Source organism: Peromyscus maniculatus, chromosome 22 (genome assembly GCF_049852395.1).
Source record: "Peromyscus maniculatus bairdii isolate BWxNUB_F1_BW_parent chromosome 22, HU_Pman_BW_mat_3.1, whole genome shotgun sequence".
Taxonomy (NCBI): domain Eukaryota; kingdom Metazoa; phylum Chordata; class Mammalia; order Rodentia; family Cricetidae; genus Peromyscus; species Peromyscus maniculatus.
In genome coordinates this window covers 7534318-7555735 of record NC_134873.1, presented here as the reverse complement: position 1 = coordinate 7555735, position 21418 = coordinate 7534318, and the positions used below count along the sequence as shown (strand labels likewise).

The 21418-nt window shown below is 39.7% G+C and overlaps 1 protein-coding gene across 5 annotated transcripts in view; it reads right to left on the bottom strand.

Moving 5' to 3' along the window:
* Positions 1-7632: 7632 nt before the first annotated feature.
* Positions 7633-21418, bottom strand: part of LOC143270304 (uncharacterized) — a 140858-nt gene continuing 127072 nt past the window's right edge. For all 5 annotated transcript variants that reach the window (XM_076559728.1, XM_076559724.1, XM_076559725.1 and 2 more), the window contains one exon: positions 7633-12222. In XM_076559728.1, the coding sequence (XP_076415843.1) occupies positions 10278-12110 (1833 nt within the window). In that variant the 5' untranslated portion in view covers positions 12111-12222 and the 3' untranslated portion in view covers positions 7633-10277. The remainder of the gene's footprint in view (positions 12223-21418) is intronic.

Here is a 21418-nt window from a genome sequence, read left to right as displayed (position 1 = left end):
AAATCAATGCTGCAATGCATGATAAAACACCTCTGATAAATGAATCACAATTTCCAAAGAACAAAACAAAACAAATATTTTGGCTGACTTTCATAAATGAACCAAGACCAAAGCTTACAATTCAAATTAATGGCCTGGTTCTGGAGGGCCTGGTAGACACAGGTACAGCTGTGATTATAATTATACCAAAACCATGGCATTAGAATTGGCCTCTTAAAGAGGTAGATGTCCAACTTCTAGGGAATGGAATCCTATCTCAGATAAAACAGAATTCGAGATGGGTTGAATGCATAGGGCCAGAAGGACATAGAGAAAGACTGAAGACATTTGTAGCAAATGTAGCAGTAAATCCTTGGGGCCGAGATCTGTTACAACAGTAGAATACCCAGATTAAAATTCCTACACTCTCAGAAAAGGAATACAGATCAACACATGTTCCTAGGAATAACATCATAACATGCTATAAAAAAGTCACCAACTATTCAATCTGTACACAAGCAGAGCACAAATGCTGTTGAACTCCCAGAACTACCAACTGCCTTACCTTTAAAATGGCTAACTAATAAACCTGTCTGGTTTGGACAATGGCCTTTGACAAGAGAAGCTACAAGCTTTAGAACAGCTGGTTCAAGAGCAGTTAAATGCTCAACACATTGAAGAATCTACCAGCCCTTGGAACTCTCCTGTATTTGTCATTTTAAAAAAGTCTGGTAATTGGAGAATGCTGACAGATCTGAGAACTATTCACAAAGTAATTCAGCCAATGGGCTCCCTACAGACTGGGATGCCCTTGCCCTATCTGCTACCCAAAGAATGACATATAATAGTTATTGACTTAAAAGACTGTTTCTTTACCATACCCTTAAAAGAAAATGATAGAGAAAAAAATTGCCTTCACAGTACCTAATTATACTGTGATATCAATGGAACTCCTACTACAGGGAATGTTAAACAGCCGTACCTTGTGCCAATACTTTGTGCAAAAACATTTAGAGATAATTGGTGTAAAGTTTCCACAATCCATAATTTATATTAATAGGATATGAATGATAAACTATTAGTCAATCCAAAGTTAGACACATTAGAAAGCATTTTTGAAGAAGTAAAAAAAGTTTTGCTTCGCTGGGAACTGGAAATTGCTCCTGAAAAAAACACAGAGTAGATTTCTTCTAACTATTTATTATATAAGATAGAGCTACAAAAAATAGACCACAAAAGGTACAACTAAGGAGATCGACTGAAGACTCTTAAGGATTTTCAAAAGTTGTTAGGAAGCATTTCCAAGTTACTGGGTATCGTGGGAATACCCAAAGATGGACTACAAAATTTGGCTAATACTCTAGAAGGGGACAAAGAACTAAATAGTCCAACAGAATTATCAGCCGAAGCTGAGAAGGAATTGGCTCTAGTAGAAAAGACAATTCCAGAAGCATATGTGGATCGTGTAGATCCAGAACTTAAATGCATTCTGGTCATATTCCCCATCCAGACATTCCCCCACAGGTATTTTGATGCAGAGGGAAGATATTATATTGGAATGGATATTCCTACTATGTAAACCAAATAAGAAATTAAAGACTTATATAGAAAAGATCCCTGATTTGATTCAGAAAGGTAAATTAAGACTTCACCAGTTGACAGGAATGCACCCAACAAAAATTGGAGTACCTTTAACTAATGAGGAAATTTCATCACTATGGAAAGATAATGAATACTGGCAGAGAGCCTGCAGTAACCTTTTGGGAGAGATTCATAACCATTATCCCAAAAGCAAGAGAATAAAATTCATAAAGAATACTGAATGGGTCCTTTCTCTTACTCTTGATTTCTCAGAATCCTTTCTTTTTTTTTTAAATTAACCCATTTTTTTTTTATTTATTTATTATGTATACAGAAGAGGGCACCAGATCTCATTACAGATGGTTGTGAGCCACCATGTGGTTGCTGGGAATTGAACTCAGGACCTCTGGAAGAGCAGTCGGTGCTCTTAACCTCTGAGCCATCTCTCCAGCCCCAGAATCCTTTCTTACATGTCATGTCATCTTTAAATCCAAACTTTCACTTTGATAAAAAATAAGTTTTTCCAATAGCAATCTCTGAAGTCTCCAGAAGGAGGATGGGGACCCAACAAGAAGAACTCTACTCAATCCAGAATGATGCCATGATAATCATCATCATCATACTACACTCTTGCCAAATTTTCAGACAATCTTACCCATTACTCTGAGACTTGCTGTGGAATCTACAGTTAGTCTAAATGAGATTTAACTATCTTTTAGCTTTCTCACTTTACCCAAAAGAGATACCATCACCCCCTAAACCTCAGGAAGGAATTCTAAGAAAATGATGTCCCTTCTCCCTAAGGTTTCGTATTTCTCAGGGTTATGGGTAGTGGTTATAGGGTTGGGGGTGGAAGAAAATATTAAACTCAGTATTCTCCTTAAGAAAAGAAAAGGTGTCTCAAAAAAGGGGGAAAGGAGGAATAGAAGGGATAGGAAGAAGATATTATGGTAGATTATTGTATATACTATTAAACAAATTTAGTAAAATAGCAGTCTTAGATAATTTGCACTGTTATGGATTCTTATATGTGGATACTAATGTACACTATTTTTATATTTCTGTTTAAGATAATTTGTATATTGATACAAATACAGAACTATATTTGTTATAATGTACATATATTTCTACTCTTATTGAAATATTTTTATATTGATACAAATATAAATTTATGTCTGTCATACTGTATGTATGTTCTACTTCTTTTTAGGATATTCTGTATATTGACATCTATTTAAGGTTATTGTCATACAGCAAATAGCACTATACATTCCTACCTCTGTTATACATATCTTCTGTATTGTCACAATTTTGAAGTCATCGTCCTTTACTATACATTTGCTTATAGACCTTTTCCCTTGTTTACATGAAGCCTTAGTCTTTAGGTTATTTAGGTGGATAAGACTTAGAGATTTATAGTCACCTATGCTTGTCATCTCTATAGTTATGTTAGTTAGGTTATCCAGATTTACAAATACATATGTCGGATGGACAGGTAATCTTCAAACACTTCATAGACCTACAGAAGATGGCATTTAAATAACAGAATTCTGTTGACATGAGACACAATTGCTCCTGGCAGAAATAATTTGATCCCAAGAGAACATTGGGCTTCTAAGACATTTCCATTTGGAAGTTTGTGTTCTTGGTACAAAATGGCCTAATGAGCAAAGAACTACCCTTGACTCAACTGCTGACAATATAAGTGCTGTCCTTCTGAGCTCTATATGAAAAAAGCCTTGGCAGGACACAGAGAGCAATAGAATAAGGAGCACCCCTCCATGGCCTCTGGATCAGCTCTTCCCTCCAGGTCTTTGCCCTGTTCGAGTTCCTGTCCTGACTACCTTTGATGACATGGAAGCATAAGCCAGATAAACTGTTATCTCCCCAATATGTATTTTTTTCATGGTGTCTCATCACAGTAAAGAAACCAAAACTAAGACACATACCTGACAACTTGGTCTAAAAAGAAATAAATAACCATTTGTGGAAAATCAAAAGAAGTTCTTAATGACTGAGACACATCAGAAATGTAGGAAACACAAATTAATGACCTGTGTACAAAAAATGAAATAAAAAAAAAGAAGTAATGTGGTGTGTTGAATGAGAATGGACTCCCTTAGCCCATATGTCCGCAAGCTTAGACATCAGGGAGTGATGCTACTAAGGAGGAATTAGGGGGTGAGGCGTTGTTGGAGAAGGTGTGGTCTTGGTGGAGGAAGTCTATCACTGGGAATGAGCTTTGAGCTTTCAAGGGCCATAGCCAGGCCCACTGCTTTTCACTTTTCCTGCTGCATGTGGATCTGGAGGTAGAAGTATCAGCTACCGTGGCTGCCTGGGTGCTGCCAAACTCCCCACCATGATGATAATACAATAAACATCTGAAACTGTAATGAAATGCTTTCCTTTAAAATACTTGCCTTAGTCATGCTGTCTCCTCACAGCAATAGAACACTGACTGAGACAGAAACTGGTGCAGGGAACAGGGTACAACTGTGACAGGCCAGACCATGCTGCTTGTTGGTGGACTGTGGACTTTGGCACTTTGGATTAGGAAAGTGGCTGAATGTTTTAAGGGAGGGATAGTGGGCCATATTAGAAAGAGCTTGGAGGCATAGGTGCATAGAAAAATGTAGACAATGATGGTCCTGCTCAAGAGAAGTTAGTGGAGAATATCAGTAAGTGCCATAGAGACCATTCCAGTGGTATTGTGACAAAGAATGTGGTCACTTTGGGCCCTGCTTTCTGAAGGAGGCTAAATAGAAGAGGTTTAGGTTTAATGGCATTGGGAGAAGAGATTTCAAGACAGACTAGTATTTATTCTACACAGTGGTAATTTGTGGTCAGTCTTGTGGAGATTTACAATGAAAGGGAACAATCTTTGCCTACATGACAATCTGATACCTACTGAATCATCTCCAGCGACTAAACACCCAATTTTAATCAAACCTCAACTCTCTGAACACTCAGTTTTCAGTGTGAGCATCTGCATGCACACACACAAAATTCTGAGAATCTGTCAAGTTTAAGACTGTACAAATGGTCAGCAGTGAAGGCCACATATTACTCTTGGAAAAGACATGAGTTTCATCACCAGATCTAACACGGTGATGCACAATCATGCCTACATCATCTTACAGAGGATCTGATGCCCTCTTCTGTCTTCTGTGCACAACAAACACTGGTGGAGAATATGCATACATGGATGCAAAACACCCATACAGTTGAAATAAAATAAGGAAATTCAGTAGATTAAAAATAAAAACCCAAATCTCTTAAACGTGACCATGGATAAACAGCCAGAGAAACAGAAATGTGACAAATATCTCTAGGTATAACTATAAATTAGTAATTAAAAGAATCAAGGAAGTAGATAAAAGAATAAAATTCCATGACTGTACACAGAAAGCTTCATTACTATGTCAGTACAGATTTGAGGTATAGATTCAACAAAACTCCAATAAAATATCTGTTAATGGTATCAACAACAGAAAAAATAAAAAAAGATCAACATGAAGAATAAATGATCTACACAAGACTGAATAAATAGCACACATATACAAACTAATTCAATTCGGAAGTTCTTTGTGCTATACATTATCTCTCTGTATCTCTTGTCTGTTTTCATGGGCATGTAAAAATCTGAAGTTAATAAACCACTGTGTAATGTAACTTTGGGGGTTCTGATACTGACAGATAATGAATGGATCAAATTTGACATTGGGGCCTCCAAAAGGCCCACTCAGAACATTTCCCAATGTCAAAGGGTTACCTTGTCTGTCCCTTCATGATCTGAATTCAGTAGTACAATGACAACCTATGACACACATTCCGCATATTCCAGAAGGCTCAGACATTTTTAAATTATCTCTAGAAAAAATGATGGGCATTCTATGCAGAATGTTCTATCCACAACATTCCCTGCCTTTGTTAAATATTGCACTGTACTCATGTTCATTGCCATAACTGACTTTTGGTCCAGAAGCTCAAAACTATCTACTAAGTCCATCTACCACCCTCCTGCCATCACCCCCATGTTCCACGCTGGTTATTTTTCCCTTTCACAGTGAGCTTACACTCCCTGGTGTATACTTGTGATACTGGTGGCACATCAGAAGTTGTAACATGTGAAGTGTTGCAGAGTCTGGGAATCACAGGGAGAGTGTAGGGAGTCATGGTGAGATGGGGCTAGCTGAACAACATTGGTAAAGTCCAGGCTGATCTCCCAGTACAGGAGTCCTGGTCATCATCCAGCAGGCTGAGGAAGGTGGTCCCTAAGGCTTTTGCTGCGGGCCGCAGGAATATCATAAGAACTCAGCTGGTTATGGCAAAGTCTCTACCTGGAGGAATCAGGGAATTCCTCCAGAGGAAGCCAAATCCCAAAGAGTTTTTGGTGTTACTTGGCTTGTTATATATCAGCTGTATTCTGTTATGAAAATCTTGTGTGCCTTCATAGTTTTTCCAATTGACTTTCCCCTAAGAAGGACTAACAGTGTAGATTGACAACTCTCTGGACATACACATTCCAGGTATTTGGAGAACAGCCTCAGGAAAGGCTTTCTCTGGAATCAGATATCTCCCTTAGCCACTTTCAAGGATTACAGGAAACACCACCCAGGTGGGCACCCATTGTTAGTCCCAGGTAGATTAACAATGATAACAGCCCACATGCAAGTCTCCTGACTTATGGTAAATTCCACAAGGAGACACCACCTAGGAGAGGTGGACATTAAGTAATAGCTTTACACAATTTAGCTCGGACCCTCCCTTTATATACCGGGACTTCCAGGGCAAAGGTCAGAGAAGAGAAAAGAGAATGGAAGAACTAGAAGGGTAAGAACTTGAGAGGAACAAACTGAGATGGAGAACTAGATTGAAGGGCTAGAAGAGAGGACAAGAGGGACGAGATGGAAGATGAGGAAAATTCAGATGGGGAAGAACAAGATGAAGAAGAGCCAGATGAGAGAGGAGATGGGAGAGGAGCTGATAGGGGAAAGAACTAGATAGATGAGAAACTAGAAGGGACAGAACTAGATGAGGGAATTAAGATAGAACCTAGAGGGGACAGTAGACAAATATAGAGAAATCAGGAAGGAAGGAGCTAAATATGAGAGCAGAATAGAAGCTGTGTAGAGAGAGACTTATCACAGACTAATAAAGTGTATGAACTAAGGAGTATCATGTACATACATTCATTTCTTCTCATCAAAGAGTAATAATCAGCTGGTTATAGATTCTTCCCGGACCCTGGAAGGGGACTATCGAGGGGCTGGACTCCTAGAGTCCCCGATAGGCTTTATGTTGCAGAGGTGAATGATGGAGGCAGAATGGTTGAGTGTCTCAACAGCCCTGAGCTTGCAAAAGCTGAATCTATAGCAAGACACAACCACACACTTCTGCACCTAAATCAAAACCCAAACTTCAGTGGTCATAGATGGCTGCAGCAGGGACATGTCCCTGAGGCACCTGGCCCAGGCTAGATCCAGCAAGCTATCCTTCTTTGAACAGAGACAGTTTTCTCTATGTCCCATCACCTGACTGTGTTCCACAGAGCCAGTAACAACTAGATTCTCTGCAGCAAGACTGACATTTGGCCTCTCAGTGCCTCCTCCTCCAAGAGCTAGTCAGGATAACCTGCTGCACCTTCAAAATGTCATTTAGCAGAAAGACTTCTTTGGCAAATTCTATAATCTGGAGGGGACAGGGTTTTTAGGAGTGGCCACCATGATACAGGATGCAAACAGGGACCTTTTCACTGGAACTCGGTACAGGGTACCAGATTCAGGACAGGAGCTGATCCATCTCAGAACTTGTGTTTGAATACCCCAGGTGCTGAAAATGTTCCTCATTTAAATGTTTGGGAAGGTAAGAATTCAAACAATTATTTTGTTACCCTTGACAGGATAACAGATCATGTTTTGATGTTCATCAAATCATGGCATACAGATTGGCCTCTTCAGGGGGGAAATATTCAGCTTCTAGGGATTTGAACTTGATCTCAAGTAAAACAAAGTACAAAAGGGGTGGAATATATAGGGCCAGAAGAACAAACAGGAAAATTAAAGCAATATGTGGACAATACAGCCATGAATTTATGAGGATGTGATTTGTTACCACAATCAAAAACACAGATTATCTTTTAATGACTCAAGGCCCTGTGTATTCACAGCACAAATAAACCAGGCACTGTCGTCTGAACTTCAGATTAGCAAACACTTTGTCTATTTGGCTCAGACAGAAAGGCAAAATGGCTCTCCTGTCCTTAGGGTCTCAAATGGCACATCTTCAGGAATTCTAGAGTCTGGAGATGCCTTTCAATACCCAATAACCCATGAAGTCAACTTGGAGAATAATATCAATTATGAAATGCCAAGTATTGACCTGTGACCTCCACACATGCACATTCACACAAAATGATACAACTGAGGGCTAGTGAGATGATTCTGGTGGTAAAGATACTTGCTGCCAAGCCTGTTTTTCTATCTGAGTTCCTTCCCTGGGAACAACATAGTTGAAGGAGAAAATGGAATCAGGTAAGTTGTCCTCTGATTCCCACACATGCATGCCCTCCCCCCTATATTAATAAATACATGCATCCTTAAAAACTTTATAAGAGTACACATGGGATACATGGGTTCAAATCCTGCTAATTGTCCATTTATTGTCTTTCGCCTTTGTTGAGTGACTTCACCTCCCTATGCCTGTTATTCAGACAGATGTAAGTGCACCACACTTGTTACCATAGTTACAATAACCAGTTAAAACAATACCCAGAATTGCTGTAGCCACGACTGCCTTCTCTGTTTCAGTTTCCCATGTGAGAAGTGAAAGGATTTTGCAATACTTTACCACCTGGGAGATTTTCAATTTTGTCTAATATCAACTTAGTGTGCTCCACCAGTGAGCAAGAAGGAAGTCTCTTTTCCACCATTTCCTTGTACTTGTCCAAGGACTCCGGGGCACAGCTCTAGCCCTGGCATGCTTACTCACCATCTCTATGAGGCCACTGAAGGTACAACTGAGCCATGACCATGGTCTTGGTAGTGTATATCTATCTCTTCATAAGCAATGCCTCACACTGCATTTGTGGCCCTAGCCCACATGAGACTCTGAAGACACTTCGACCTCAAAGAGGATTGAATCCTGGGCCTCTTCCCATCCTTCCATGCTGAAATGCTGGCATTCCATTTCAAGCAAGGTTATGGAATATAATCCAACCCTAGAAATACTCTGATCTTGTCAAGCACCTCTGGCTACTACCTGTGAGCCCCAGGAAACACAGGTAGTCCACTCTGTGCTCTGGCTTGTTCACTCCCTAGTCCAGCCCTGTTCTCCTGGTACTTAGGAAGCCGAGGCCAAGGGGCAGCATTCAAAGGCTACAGTGAGTTCTAGGCCAGTCTAGGCAACTGAGAGAGATTCCATCTCAAAACACATACACACACACACACACACACACACACACACACACACACACACACACACAGAGTTTATTTTAACAAAAGTTAATCTTTGCAGTTTTGGTTAGGTTTTGAGGCAGGTTCTCAGTGTAGACCTGTATATGAAAAACTCAGTTATATCAATGTTTTCATATCAAATGATGGTCACTGGATAGAATACTTGCTCAGCACACAAAAGACCTCTGCATACACAGGGCATAGAAGTAAAGCCTATCATCCCAGTAACTGGAGGTGGAAGCAGAAAGATCTGAAGTTCAAGGTCAGCCTCAACTTCATCAGTCTGTTTTAAAAAACAAACAAACAAAAATTCAACGGTTAACAAAAGAGTCAGTGCTCAGTGTTCATCATGGCATGAATCAGCAGGTAAATGTGCTTGTTACCAAGACTGATGGACCTGGTGTGGTCCTCAGAACCCACATGGTAGAAAGGAAGAACTGGGTTACACAGGCTGATATCTGATTTCACACTATACTGTTCATGTGGACTCACAAAGGTAACAATAATAAAAAGAATCTTAAAACAAATGAAAAGGGATGAGAAATTGTTTAGCAGTTTACCACCTGGTCTAGACTGCACAGTGACCATTGCTGTTTGACAAAGTTCCAGCATTTCCTGATTGCCGATCTTTATTCTCCAGCATCATTTTTATTTCAATTTTAATAATTCTCACTATATGTTATGGAGTTTCCTTATGCCATTTACTGTGGGAAATTTATTTTGCTGGCAACACTGGAGGATGGGAACATATACATAGGCAAGGTACTCTCTTTAAACAAAATTCTTGGAAAAATCCCACCACCATGGAATCACACAATGTGATTACTATTCCTACTCCCAAACAAGAAGCCCCATTATGTTCCCCTGATTATACCAAAAATAGAACTTAGAGATTTATTAACTGGATACACCTAGTTCCAAGGATGAAAGCAACTATGAAAGGAAACAATGGGCTCACATCCAGAAAGGAATGAAGATACTTGCTGAATTTATCACTTTTTGCCCCAGGAAAAATGCTGTAATGATGATGATGGCTGCTTTTATCCTGGAATCATTAAGTCTGTTTTTAACCTGCTTGAGTTAAACTAAGATTCAGTTATAGAGCATAAAATGTGTAGTGGTTTTTCAATGAAGCAGCTGCCATATTGCTTCATGCTCAGATCATGGCAGTCTCCTTCCTCTACTGATGCTTGATCTATTCTTAGGGACCTGAACCCATATGAAACTGGACTCCAGGCAAGTAACTCTTGTAGAAAACACAATTCAGTTTCCAGCACCCACATGGCAGCTTACATTTAAAATTACCACATTGATTACATTCATATGGTACTGTCCAGTATGAATTCTTTCATGACTTAGATGGCTACTCTTCTGTACCAAGGCTTTGCTATATTGACTACATTCATAGGGTTTCTCTCCTATATGAATTATTTTATGATTCCGAAGAGCATTCTTCTGTGCAAAGCCTACACCACATTGGACACATTTATACGGTGTGTTTCCAGTATGATATTTTTCATGATTTTGAAGACGGCTCTTCACTGCAAAGGCTTTACCACATTGATTACACTTATACGGTTTCTCTCCAGTATGCAGTCTTTCATGGGTGAGAAGATAACTCTTCTGTGTAAAGGCTTTACCACATTGATTACATTCATAGGGTTTCTCTCCAGTATGAATTCTTTCATGTAATTGAAGACCATTCTTCTGTGCAAAGGTTTTACCACATTGATTACATTTAAATGGCTTCTCTCCAGTATGAATTCTTACATGACATAGAAGGTTATTCTTCTGTCCAAAGGCTTTACCACATTGATTACATTCATAGGGTTTCTTCCCAGTATGAATTCTTTCATGGATGAGAAGATAACTCTTCTGTGCAAAGGCTTTACCACACTGGTTACATTCATAGAGTTTCTTTCCAGTATGAATTCTTTCATGTTTGAGAAGATAACTCTTCAATGCAAAGGCTTTACCACAATGGTGACATTCATAGGGTTTCTCTCCAGTATGAATTCTTTCATGATTTTGAAGACTTGTCTTCTGTGCAAAGGCTTTACCACATTGACTACATTCATAAGGGTTCTCTCTAGTATGAATTCTTTCATGTTTGAGAAGATAACTCTTCTGTGCAAAGGCTTTACCACACTGGTTACATTCATAGAGTTTCTCTCCAGTATGAATTCTTTCATGACTTTCAAGATGACTCTTCCGTGCAAAGGTTTTACCACATTGATCACATTGAAATGGTTTCTCTCCAGTATGAATTCTTTCATGACTTCGAAGATTACTCTTTTGTGTAAATGTTTTACCACATTCATTACACTCATAGAGTTTCTTCCCAGTATGAATTTGTTCATGACTGTGAAGACTATTCTTTCTCGTAAAGGCTTTATTACATTGATTATATTCATATGGTTTCGCTCCAGTATGAATTCTTTCATGACTTTGAAGATTACTCTTCTGTGCAAAGGCTTTACCACATTCATTACACTCATAGGGTTTCTCTCCAGTATGAATTCTTTCATGTCTTTGAAGATTACTCATCTTTACAAAGGCTTTCCCACATTGATTACATTCATAGCATTTCTCTGGAAATTGAATTCTCTGTACTTGATGCTGAAGACTGTCACATGCAAAGGCTTTATTCCTTTGATTAGACTCATAGGGTTTTCCTTCCAAATGAGATTTTTGGTGTTTTTCTAAAGAGCAATCAGATATAAAGGGTTTATCATGTTGATTACATTCATAGAGAGCCTCTTCATTATTGGTTCTTTGGTGTGTTTGACGATGCCTGTTAAGCCTAAAGCATTTAGTAGATGACTCACATTTATTATTTTCTCTTCCCACATGAGAATTTTCATATCTTTCAAGAGAACTTGAAGAATTCAGGGCCTGACCATACTGATTGCACTTATAACATTTTCTTATACTGGGAGCCACACTACATATGCACAGTGAACCAGCAGAGACAGATGAATTTCCATATTCCTGGATATCATAAGGTTTTTCTCCAATGAGAATTTGTTGGTGAATTCCCACTGAAGTTGGACAACCAAGTAATTGTAAACTTGTATCACAGTCATGTCTTCTCATAGAGGGGACTACCACATATCTTCCATTTCTTCTGAGAGTGCCAGAAGTACAATGCTTCTTTCCATACCCATTATGCTCCCATGGATTGTATCCAGAGTGACAGATGACACACCTGGGAAAGGAAAATAAAAAATAAAGGGTTTTCACATTGCATTCCCATAGTCGAATATTTTGTGTGTTATACAGATGTGGAATAGAGATTCGTGTTTCTACACCAAGACAACCTCCTGGTCTCTCATACAGTGCTTCTCTCACTAAACTATGCTAAATCACTCACTACAAGTATATGAGCAACGCTAGCTTTAATACCAAAGGTTTGCTTACAAAAGGTCTTAGCCATACACTAATGCCCTCATCAATGATATGATAAATTGGAAGGCATGATGGTAATTGGTTGGACAGTTCAACAACATGCCTCTTACATGGCTATGATTGAAACTGTGACATCTGTTGTGGCATTGTTTCCTTGTCTTGTCCTTAAAGGAATGCTTTGAAAAGAGTTATCAGCTACCTGATATTGGAGTATATGGTGTTGTGACAATTTAATAATCCTCACAAAGCTATGCCTATTTCCACAGTTGCTTTACATTAAAAGTTCAGGACACATTAACATTTTTTCAAACTGTTTGAAATCTCCTGCTCAAGCAGCCCCATTGCAGAAAGCCCGCCATCCATGGTTCCTCCCCGAGAGATGTCTGGGATCATGCCTACCAGCTATTTAAGACCCAGTCCATACATCTGCCATGGGTGCTCTCATGATCTGTCTCCTGCTTTCCTGAGAGGTACCTGAGAGTGTTCTCCTTTGCGCTGCCCTGTTTCTAAATCTGGGTTTATTAATTCAGTTTGCTTTGGCTTATTGCATCGGTAACAGAGGAACCCAGCAACCGGGGATTGTATACCTATCTTCGGTGAACTGGCCAGGGTGAGTAGTCCTTCCACAACCATGTGATTGTGTGGCTGTGGAAGGCCAGTGATTCTCTCTCCCCATTTCCACTTTTACCACACGAATGAACAGCTCAGTAAGCCTCCCATTCCCAAACAAAAATGTCTTAAGAAGTCCGGGACCGGTAGACAGGCACGGCAGCAGCAACAAGCAGAGTCAGGTAGGCCCATGGCAGCGACAGCAGAGACATACAGGCGTGGCGGCAGCCCGCAAAAGCAGATAGGTCTGGCGGCAGTGGCAGCAGCGGCAACGGCAATAGGCAGAGGCTGGAAAGCCCGGTGGCAGCAAAGGCGGCCGGGACATACAGGCCCAGTGGCAGCCCGCAAAGACATACAGGCCTGGCGGCGGCCCATACATGTAGACAAGCCCACAATAGAAGACACAATAGAGAAAATAGATTCGTCAGTCAAAGAAAACACTAAAGACAAAAAAGTCGTAATACAAAACATCCAGGAAATTTGGGACACCATGAAAAGACCAAACCTAAGAATAATAGGGTTAGAAGAAGGAGAAGAATACAAACTCAAAGGCATAGACAATATATTCAACAAAATTATAGAAGAAAACTTTCCTAACCTAAAGAAAAAAATACCTATGAAGATACAAGAAGCTTACAGAACATTGAATAGGCTGGATCCAAAGAAAAAGTCCCCTCCCCACATAATAATCAAAACATTAAACACACAGAACAAAGAAAAAATATTAAGAGCCGCAAAGTAAAAACACCAAGTAACATATAAAGGCAAACCCATCAGAATAACACCAGACTTCTCAATGGAGACTATGAAAGCTAGAAGATCATGGACAAATCTTATGCAGACACTAAGAGACTATGGATGCCAACCCAGACTATTATACCCAGCAAAACTCTCAATCACCATAGGCGGAGTAAACAAAAAATTCCAGGACAAAACCGGATTTAATCAATACCTGTTCACAAACCCAGCCCTACAGAAAGCACTAGAAGGGAAAATCCAACCCAAAGAAGCTAAACACATCCATGAAAAATCAAGCAATAGATAATCCCACAACAACATCCACCAAAGAAGGAAAACACAACACAACCACAAAAAATAACATGAATTAAACAATCACTGGTCATTAATATCCATCAATATCAATGGTCTCAACTCACCTATAAAAAGACACAAGCTAACAGAATGGATAAGAAAACAGGACCCATCCATCTGCTGCATACAACAAACACAACTTAACTTCAAAGACAGACACTACCTCCAAGTAAAGGGCTGGGAAAAGGCTTTCCAAGCAAATGGACCTAAGAAACAAGATGGTGTAGCTATCCTAATATCTAATAAAATAGACTTTAAACTAAAATCAATCAAAAGAGATCAGGATGGACATTACATATTTATCATGGGAAAAATCTACCAAGATGAAGTCTCAATTCTAAACATTTATGCTCCAAATACAAAGCACCCATATTCATAAAAGAAACACTACTAAAGTTTAAAATGTACATCAAACCCCACACATTAGTAGTGGGAGATTTGAACACACCACTCTCACCAAAAGATAGATCTACCAGACTGAAACTTAACAAAGAAATAAAGGACCTAACAGATGTTATGACTCAAATGGACCTAATAGATATCTACAGAATATTCCATCCTAACACAAAAGAATATACCTTCTTCTCAGCACCCCATGGAACCTTCTCAAAAATGGACCACATGCTTGGACACAAAACAAATCTCAACAGATACAAAAAAATTGGAATAACCTCCTGTATCTTATCAGACCACTATGCCTTAAAGTTAGACCTCAACAACAACAAAAATTATACAAAACCCACAAACTCATGGAAACTGAATAATGCCCACCTGAAACATCAATGGGTCAAGGAAGAAATAAAGAAATTAAAGAGTTCCTAGAATTCAATGAAAATGAAAGTACAACATATGCAAACTTATGGGACACTATGAAAGCAGTGCTAAGAGGAAAATTCATAGCTCTAAATGCACACATAAAGAAGATGGAGCAATCCCATACCAATGAATTAACAGCACAACTGAAAGCTCTAGAACAAAAAGAAACAAACTCACCCAGGAGAAATAGACACCAGGAAATAATCAAATTGAGGGCTGAAATCAACGAAATAGAAAACAAGAGAACAATACAAAAAAAAAAAAATCAATGAAACAAAGACTTGGTTCTTTGAAAAAAATCAACAAGATAGACAAACCCCTAGCCAAATTAACCAAAAGGCAAAGAGAGAGCACCCAAATTAACAAAATCAGAAATGAAAAGGGAGACATAACAACAGACAATGAGGAAATCCAGAGAATCATCAGATCATACTTCAAAAACCTGTACTCCACAAAAATGGAAAACCAGGAAGAAATGGACAATTTTCTGGATAAATACCACATACCAAAATTAAATCAAGACCAGATAAACCATTTAAATAGACCAATAACCCCTAAAGAAATAGAAACAGTCATCAAAAGTCTCCCAACCAAAAAAAGTCCAGGACCAGATGGTTTCAGTGCAGAATTCTACCAGACTTTCAAAGAAGAACTAATACCAATCCTCTTCAAAGTGTTCCACACAATAGAAACAGAAGGAACATTACCAAACTCTTTTTACAAGGCTACAATTACCCTGATACCCAAACCACACAAAGATGCAACAAAGAAAGAGAACTTCAGACCAATCTCCCTCATGAACATTGATGCAAAAATACTCAACAAAATATTGGCAAACCGAATCCAAGAATACATCAAAACAATCATCCATCACGATCAAGTAGAATTCATCCCAGGGATGCAAGGATGGTTCAACATATGAAAATCAATCAATGTAATACACCATATAAACAAACTGAAAGAAAAAAAACCACATGATCATCTCCTTACATGCTGAAAAAGCCTTTGACAAAATCCAACACCCCTTCATGATAAAGGTCTTAGAAATATCAGGAATACAAGGAACATTTCTAAACATAATAAAAGCAATTTATAGCAAGCCAACAGCAAACATCAAATTAAATGGAGAGAAACTCAAAGCGATACCACTAAATTCAGGAACAAGACAAGGCTGTCCACTCTCCCCATATTTATTCAATATAGTACTAGAAGTTCTAGCTAGAGCAGTAAGACAACAAACGGAGATCAAAGGGATACAAATTGGCAAGGAAGAAGTCAAACTTTCACTATTTGCAGATGATATGATAGTATACATAAGTGACCCCAAAAACTCTATCAGGGAACTCCTACAGCTGATAAACTCCTTCAGTAAAGTGGCAGGATACAAGATCAACTCAAAAAAATCAGTAGCCCTCCTATACACAAATGATAAAAGGGCTGAGAAAGAAGTCAGAGAAACATCACCCTTTACAATAGCCACAAATAATATAAAATACCTTGGGATAACACTAACTAAACAAGTGAAGGACCTTTTTGATAAGAACTTTAAATCTCTAAAGAAAGAAATTGAAGAAGATATCAGAAAATGGAAGGATCTCCCATGCTCATGGATAGGTAGGATTAACATAGTAAAAATGGCAATCTTACCAAAAGCAATCTACAGATTCAATGCAATCCCCATCAAAATCCCAACACAATTCTTCAGAGACTTGGAAAGAAAAATACTCAACTTCATATGGAAAAACAAAAGACCCAGGATAGCAAAAAGAATCCTATACGATAAAGCAACCCTTGGAGGCATCACCATCCCGGACCTCAAACTCTACTATAGAGCTATAGTAATAAAAACAGCTTGGTACTGGTATAAAAACCAACATACGGACCAATGGAATCGAATTGAAGGCCCTGACATTAATCCATACACATATGAACACCTGGTTTTTGACAAAGGAGCCAAAACTATACAATGGAAAAAAGAAAGTATCTTCAACAAATGGTGCTGGCATAACTGGATCTCAATATGAAAAGAGTACAAATAGATCCATATCTGTCACCATGCACAAAACTCAAGTCCAAGTGGATCAAAGACCTGAACATAAATCCAGTTACACTAAACTTAATAGAAAAGAAAGTAGGAAGCACTCTTGAACGCATTCGCACCAGAGACCATTTCCTAAATAAAACACCAACAGCACAGACCCTGAGCACAACAATTAATAAACGGGACCTCACGAAATTGAGAAGCTTTTGCAGGGCAAAAGACACAGTCAATAAGACAAAAAGACAGCCAACAGAATGGAAAAAGATCTTCACCAACCCCACATCTGACAGAGGATTGATCTCCACAGTATATAAAGAACTCAAGAAACTAGACATCAAAATACTGAATATTCCAATTAAAAAAATGGGCTAAAGAGCTAAACAGAGAATTCACAAAACAAGAATCACAAATGGCTGAAAGACATTTAAAGAAATGCTCAACATCCTTAATCATCAGAGAAATCCAAATCAAAACGACTCTGAGATACCTTACACCTGTCAGAATGGCTACGATCAAAAACATCAATGACAGTAAATGTTGGAGAGGATGTGGAGCAAAGGGAACACTCCTCCAATGTTGGTGGAATGTAAACTTAGATACATGTTCAGCTATGTTCACAGCAGCACTATTTGTAATAGGCAGAACCTCGAAACAACCTAGATGCCCGTCAATGGAAGAATGGATGAAAAAAAATGTGGTACATATACACAATGGAGTACTACTTAGCAGGGGAAAACAATGAAAGCATGAAATTTGCAGGCAAACGGATGGAACTAAAAAAATCATCCTGAGTGAGGTAACCCAAACCCAGAAAGACAGTCATGATATGTACTCACTCATAAGTGGATTCTAGATATAAAATAAAGAACAATCAGAACACACACACACACACAAAAAAAAAAAAAATTGGCGCACACCTTTAATCCCAGCACTCGGGAGGCAGAGCCAGGCGGATATCTGTGAGTTCGAGGCCAGCCTGGGCTACCACGTGAGCTCCAGGAAAGGCGCAAAGCTACACAGAGAAACCCTGTCTCGGAAAAAAAACAAAAAAAACAAAAAAACAAAAAAACTCCACAAAGACTGGATCTCAAAATTCCAGCCCCTAGAGCAACTTATCTGGTTCAGTAACCCCTTGTTTTCCTGGTTTTAGGAAGCCCTTATCAGTCATCTAATTGTGCTATATTTTATTTGATGCTTGCCCTTTGCCTTATTCAGTTCCTCCAGGAGCAGAACACTGCTATGGCGAAAACCACCACCAATCAGGTTCACTACCAAGCCCCAGACCCATCCAATGAAGACAACAGTCTCTTCAAGGCTTAGGATGACACTTCTCCATTATAAAATAAAACAGAGGGAGATGTTTGAAGGCCCCACTGGTCAGAAGTTGCAGTCTACCATAGCTTAGCAGCTCTCCTCGGGCTCAAAACAATATGGAGGACTCTCTAACCCCCAGTGGGAGCTTCCTGATCTCTACCTAGCCTTATCTGAAGGATGCCTCTAGGCCTGGATGCCTGACTTATCGCAAGAATGACACTTGACACAGTTCCCTGCAAATGCTCTTCCCCTGCTGCCCAGCTGGTAATTAAGTAGCAGGCTCTAGCTATTTTCATGGGGCTGTGCTGCTACTAACCCAGCTATGTGGTAGGAGTGTGCCACCTAATGCAAATTAGATTTGCCCCAGATACCACCCCAATCCTATATATCTCCTGTACTCTGGAATAAAGTTGAGGTAACTCAATGAAAAAAAAAAAAAAAAAAAAAAAAAAGAGGTCTGGGACCTCTTCCAACCTGAAGACTGCCTACTGAGTTACTGCAGTGCCAGGTGACTCCACCTTGTTTCAAGGTAGAGACAGTCATTGCCCTTGGAATTCCCCTGTGTGACACAGATTTCACCACAGAGTCCACCCCACACACAGCTCCCAGATGCGATTTGTGTACCTGCCCTCACAACCACATCCCCAGCAAATGGCTTGTGAATAAGTATTTGCTAAGTCCAATTTCTGTCCCCAGAACCTCTGGGGTTGGCTCCTCCAAATTGGGCCTGCAAGAATACTGCCCCCATTCCTCTCTCTTCCCTGTTACTCTGCATCTTGTTCCCAGTGTACAGTGTGGCCACACTGTGATTCTAATGTTCCCATTCCTCTCCCTCCCCAGCTCTGTTTGTCTCTCTGCCTCTCTCCTTCCTGAAATATGATCTGGTCACACTGGGATTCTCCCTGAAATACATCCATTCTCTCTGTTCCTGTCTGCTCTCACACCCTGAACTACTGCATAAATGTCTCCAGCCTGTTTGTCTGTCTGTTTCCTCACTCCCTCTTTCCCTCCCACCAGAGTTGCTGCCACCACCACCACACTACCACTACTACCACCACTAACCTCCACCACCTCCACCACCACGCTGCAGCCCAGGGGTTTCCCTGTTCCCATACTCCCCACTGCTAAAATTCTGCTTGCCCACTCCACCCTTAAACCTATTCTCCTTCAGTACAACACTCTGCTACACCTTCTTCCCTCCTAAAAATCTCTTTTTCCAAAATTCTCAACTTGCTGCTCTGACTTACTAAACTGGGCAGCATGTGCTGCTACTCTGTTTTTCAGTTTCCCTCTGCAGTGCCTTCTTTGGGATCCAGGTATCAGGCTGCCCGAACTGCCAGGATCCGTATTTTAAAAAAATTGTTTTTGGCCGGGCGGTGGTGGCGCACGCCTTTAATCCCAGCACTCGGGAGGCAGAGGCAGGCGGATCTCTGTGAGTTCGAGGCCAGCCTGGGCTACCAAGTGAGTTCCAGGAAAGACGCAAAACTACACAGAGAAACCCTGTCTCGAAAAACCAAAAAAAAAGAAAAAAAAAAAAATTGTTTTTGTTAATGATGCTGTTCACTTTTTTTTTTTTTTTGGTTTTTCCAGACAGGGTTTCTCTGTGTAGCTTTGCGCCTTTCCTGGAACTTGCTTTGGAGACTAGGCTGGCCTTGAACTCACGGAGATCCACCTGCCTCTGCCTCCCAAGTGCTGGGATTAAAGGCGTGCGCCACCACCGCCCGGCTATGCTGTTTACTTTTTATGGGTGGTGGAATTGTGTGAATGGTGTGGCCACACATATGTGTTTCTGACTAGTTTTGAATGCCTGAGTTTATGTGTCCTGAATGTGTCTTGCTAATTGAGTATGTTTTAAAATCTGTAAGGCTTGTGATTCCAGATGGAAACTGTTTTGGAGAACATCACCAGTCACCATTTTGATTGAGGTTAAAGAAATACTTCACCACCATCTTTAATAAGGGTAACCACTTGGTTGGCCCCATCAAGGAGACATTAGGTCTCCAATAATTTGGTTTAGGATATATTTCTGTTTGATAATTTCTGTCCTGTCCTAAAAAAAAGGTTTATTAAACAGGATTTAAAACAATGCTTGTTTTGACCATTGATATTGAAATATAAATTGTTAGCAATGTTAAAACTTGCTATAGCCTGATATCTTAGGATCACCAATGAAAACTACAGACTGAATCTTCTGGCTTTTACTAACATTGGTAAACTGTAACTAATTGGGTAAACTGTATGTTTAGACTTAACCAACATATGCCCTCAAAGTTAAACCTAAACAACATTTGTCTAATTTAGATATACCTATCAGATATTCCCCCATTCTCGAACATGCTCAGAAAACTGAGAATATAGCATTTAATATAAAAGCTTTTTAGGAGAGACAGGCTAACGCCTGGAAGCATACTGTATCTTCTCTAAGAAGATGGACGGCCACAGAAGAACTTCCACCTGGAGGCTTGCCTCGAAAGTAACAAAGGCAGCCACACAGTGAAAAGCTGCTTTACACCATTAACTGCTGCTGAGATCATGTCCAGACTGTGAATAAGTGGAGCAATGGGGTAACAATTGTGCCACTCTGCCAAGTCAGGTAGGCCTATCTCCCCAAATTTCTACTCCACAAAGAATCTGTCAGATCCTCTGAGCTTGGCATCTGAACAAGTGCTACCTCTGGGACTTGTGCCCCAGTGACCATAGAGAGACTTGGGACTGCCTGGGTTAACTGGAAATCTGGCTTACTCCTGCTCATTTACTTATCCTTCTCAGATCTGATGGTGTTTGATGACCAGGGTACCAAGAGATTTGCCAGTTTAACAACACAACCAACCCCAAACCTAAAAGCAACTTAGTAGCTCATTAGTATGTTTCCTGGTAAAAATACATACAGGTGTACCTCATTCACAGACTCCATGGTACAGGATAAACTGGTTTCAGATATAACTTCAGAAGTTCAAAGTGTTAGCTTTGATATATGCAGTTTTGAAAAACTGATAAAGCATTGATTACAAACAGTTTTCAGGGATCCTTAAATTTCTGTGTTTTTTACTGGTCCAGCTTTTAGAGATAGGTTAGCACTAGAGAGGATATAGAACCCTGCAGACATGTTCAACTCCCTCCTCCA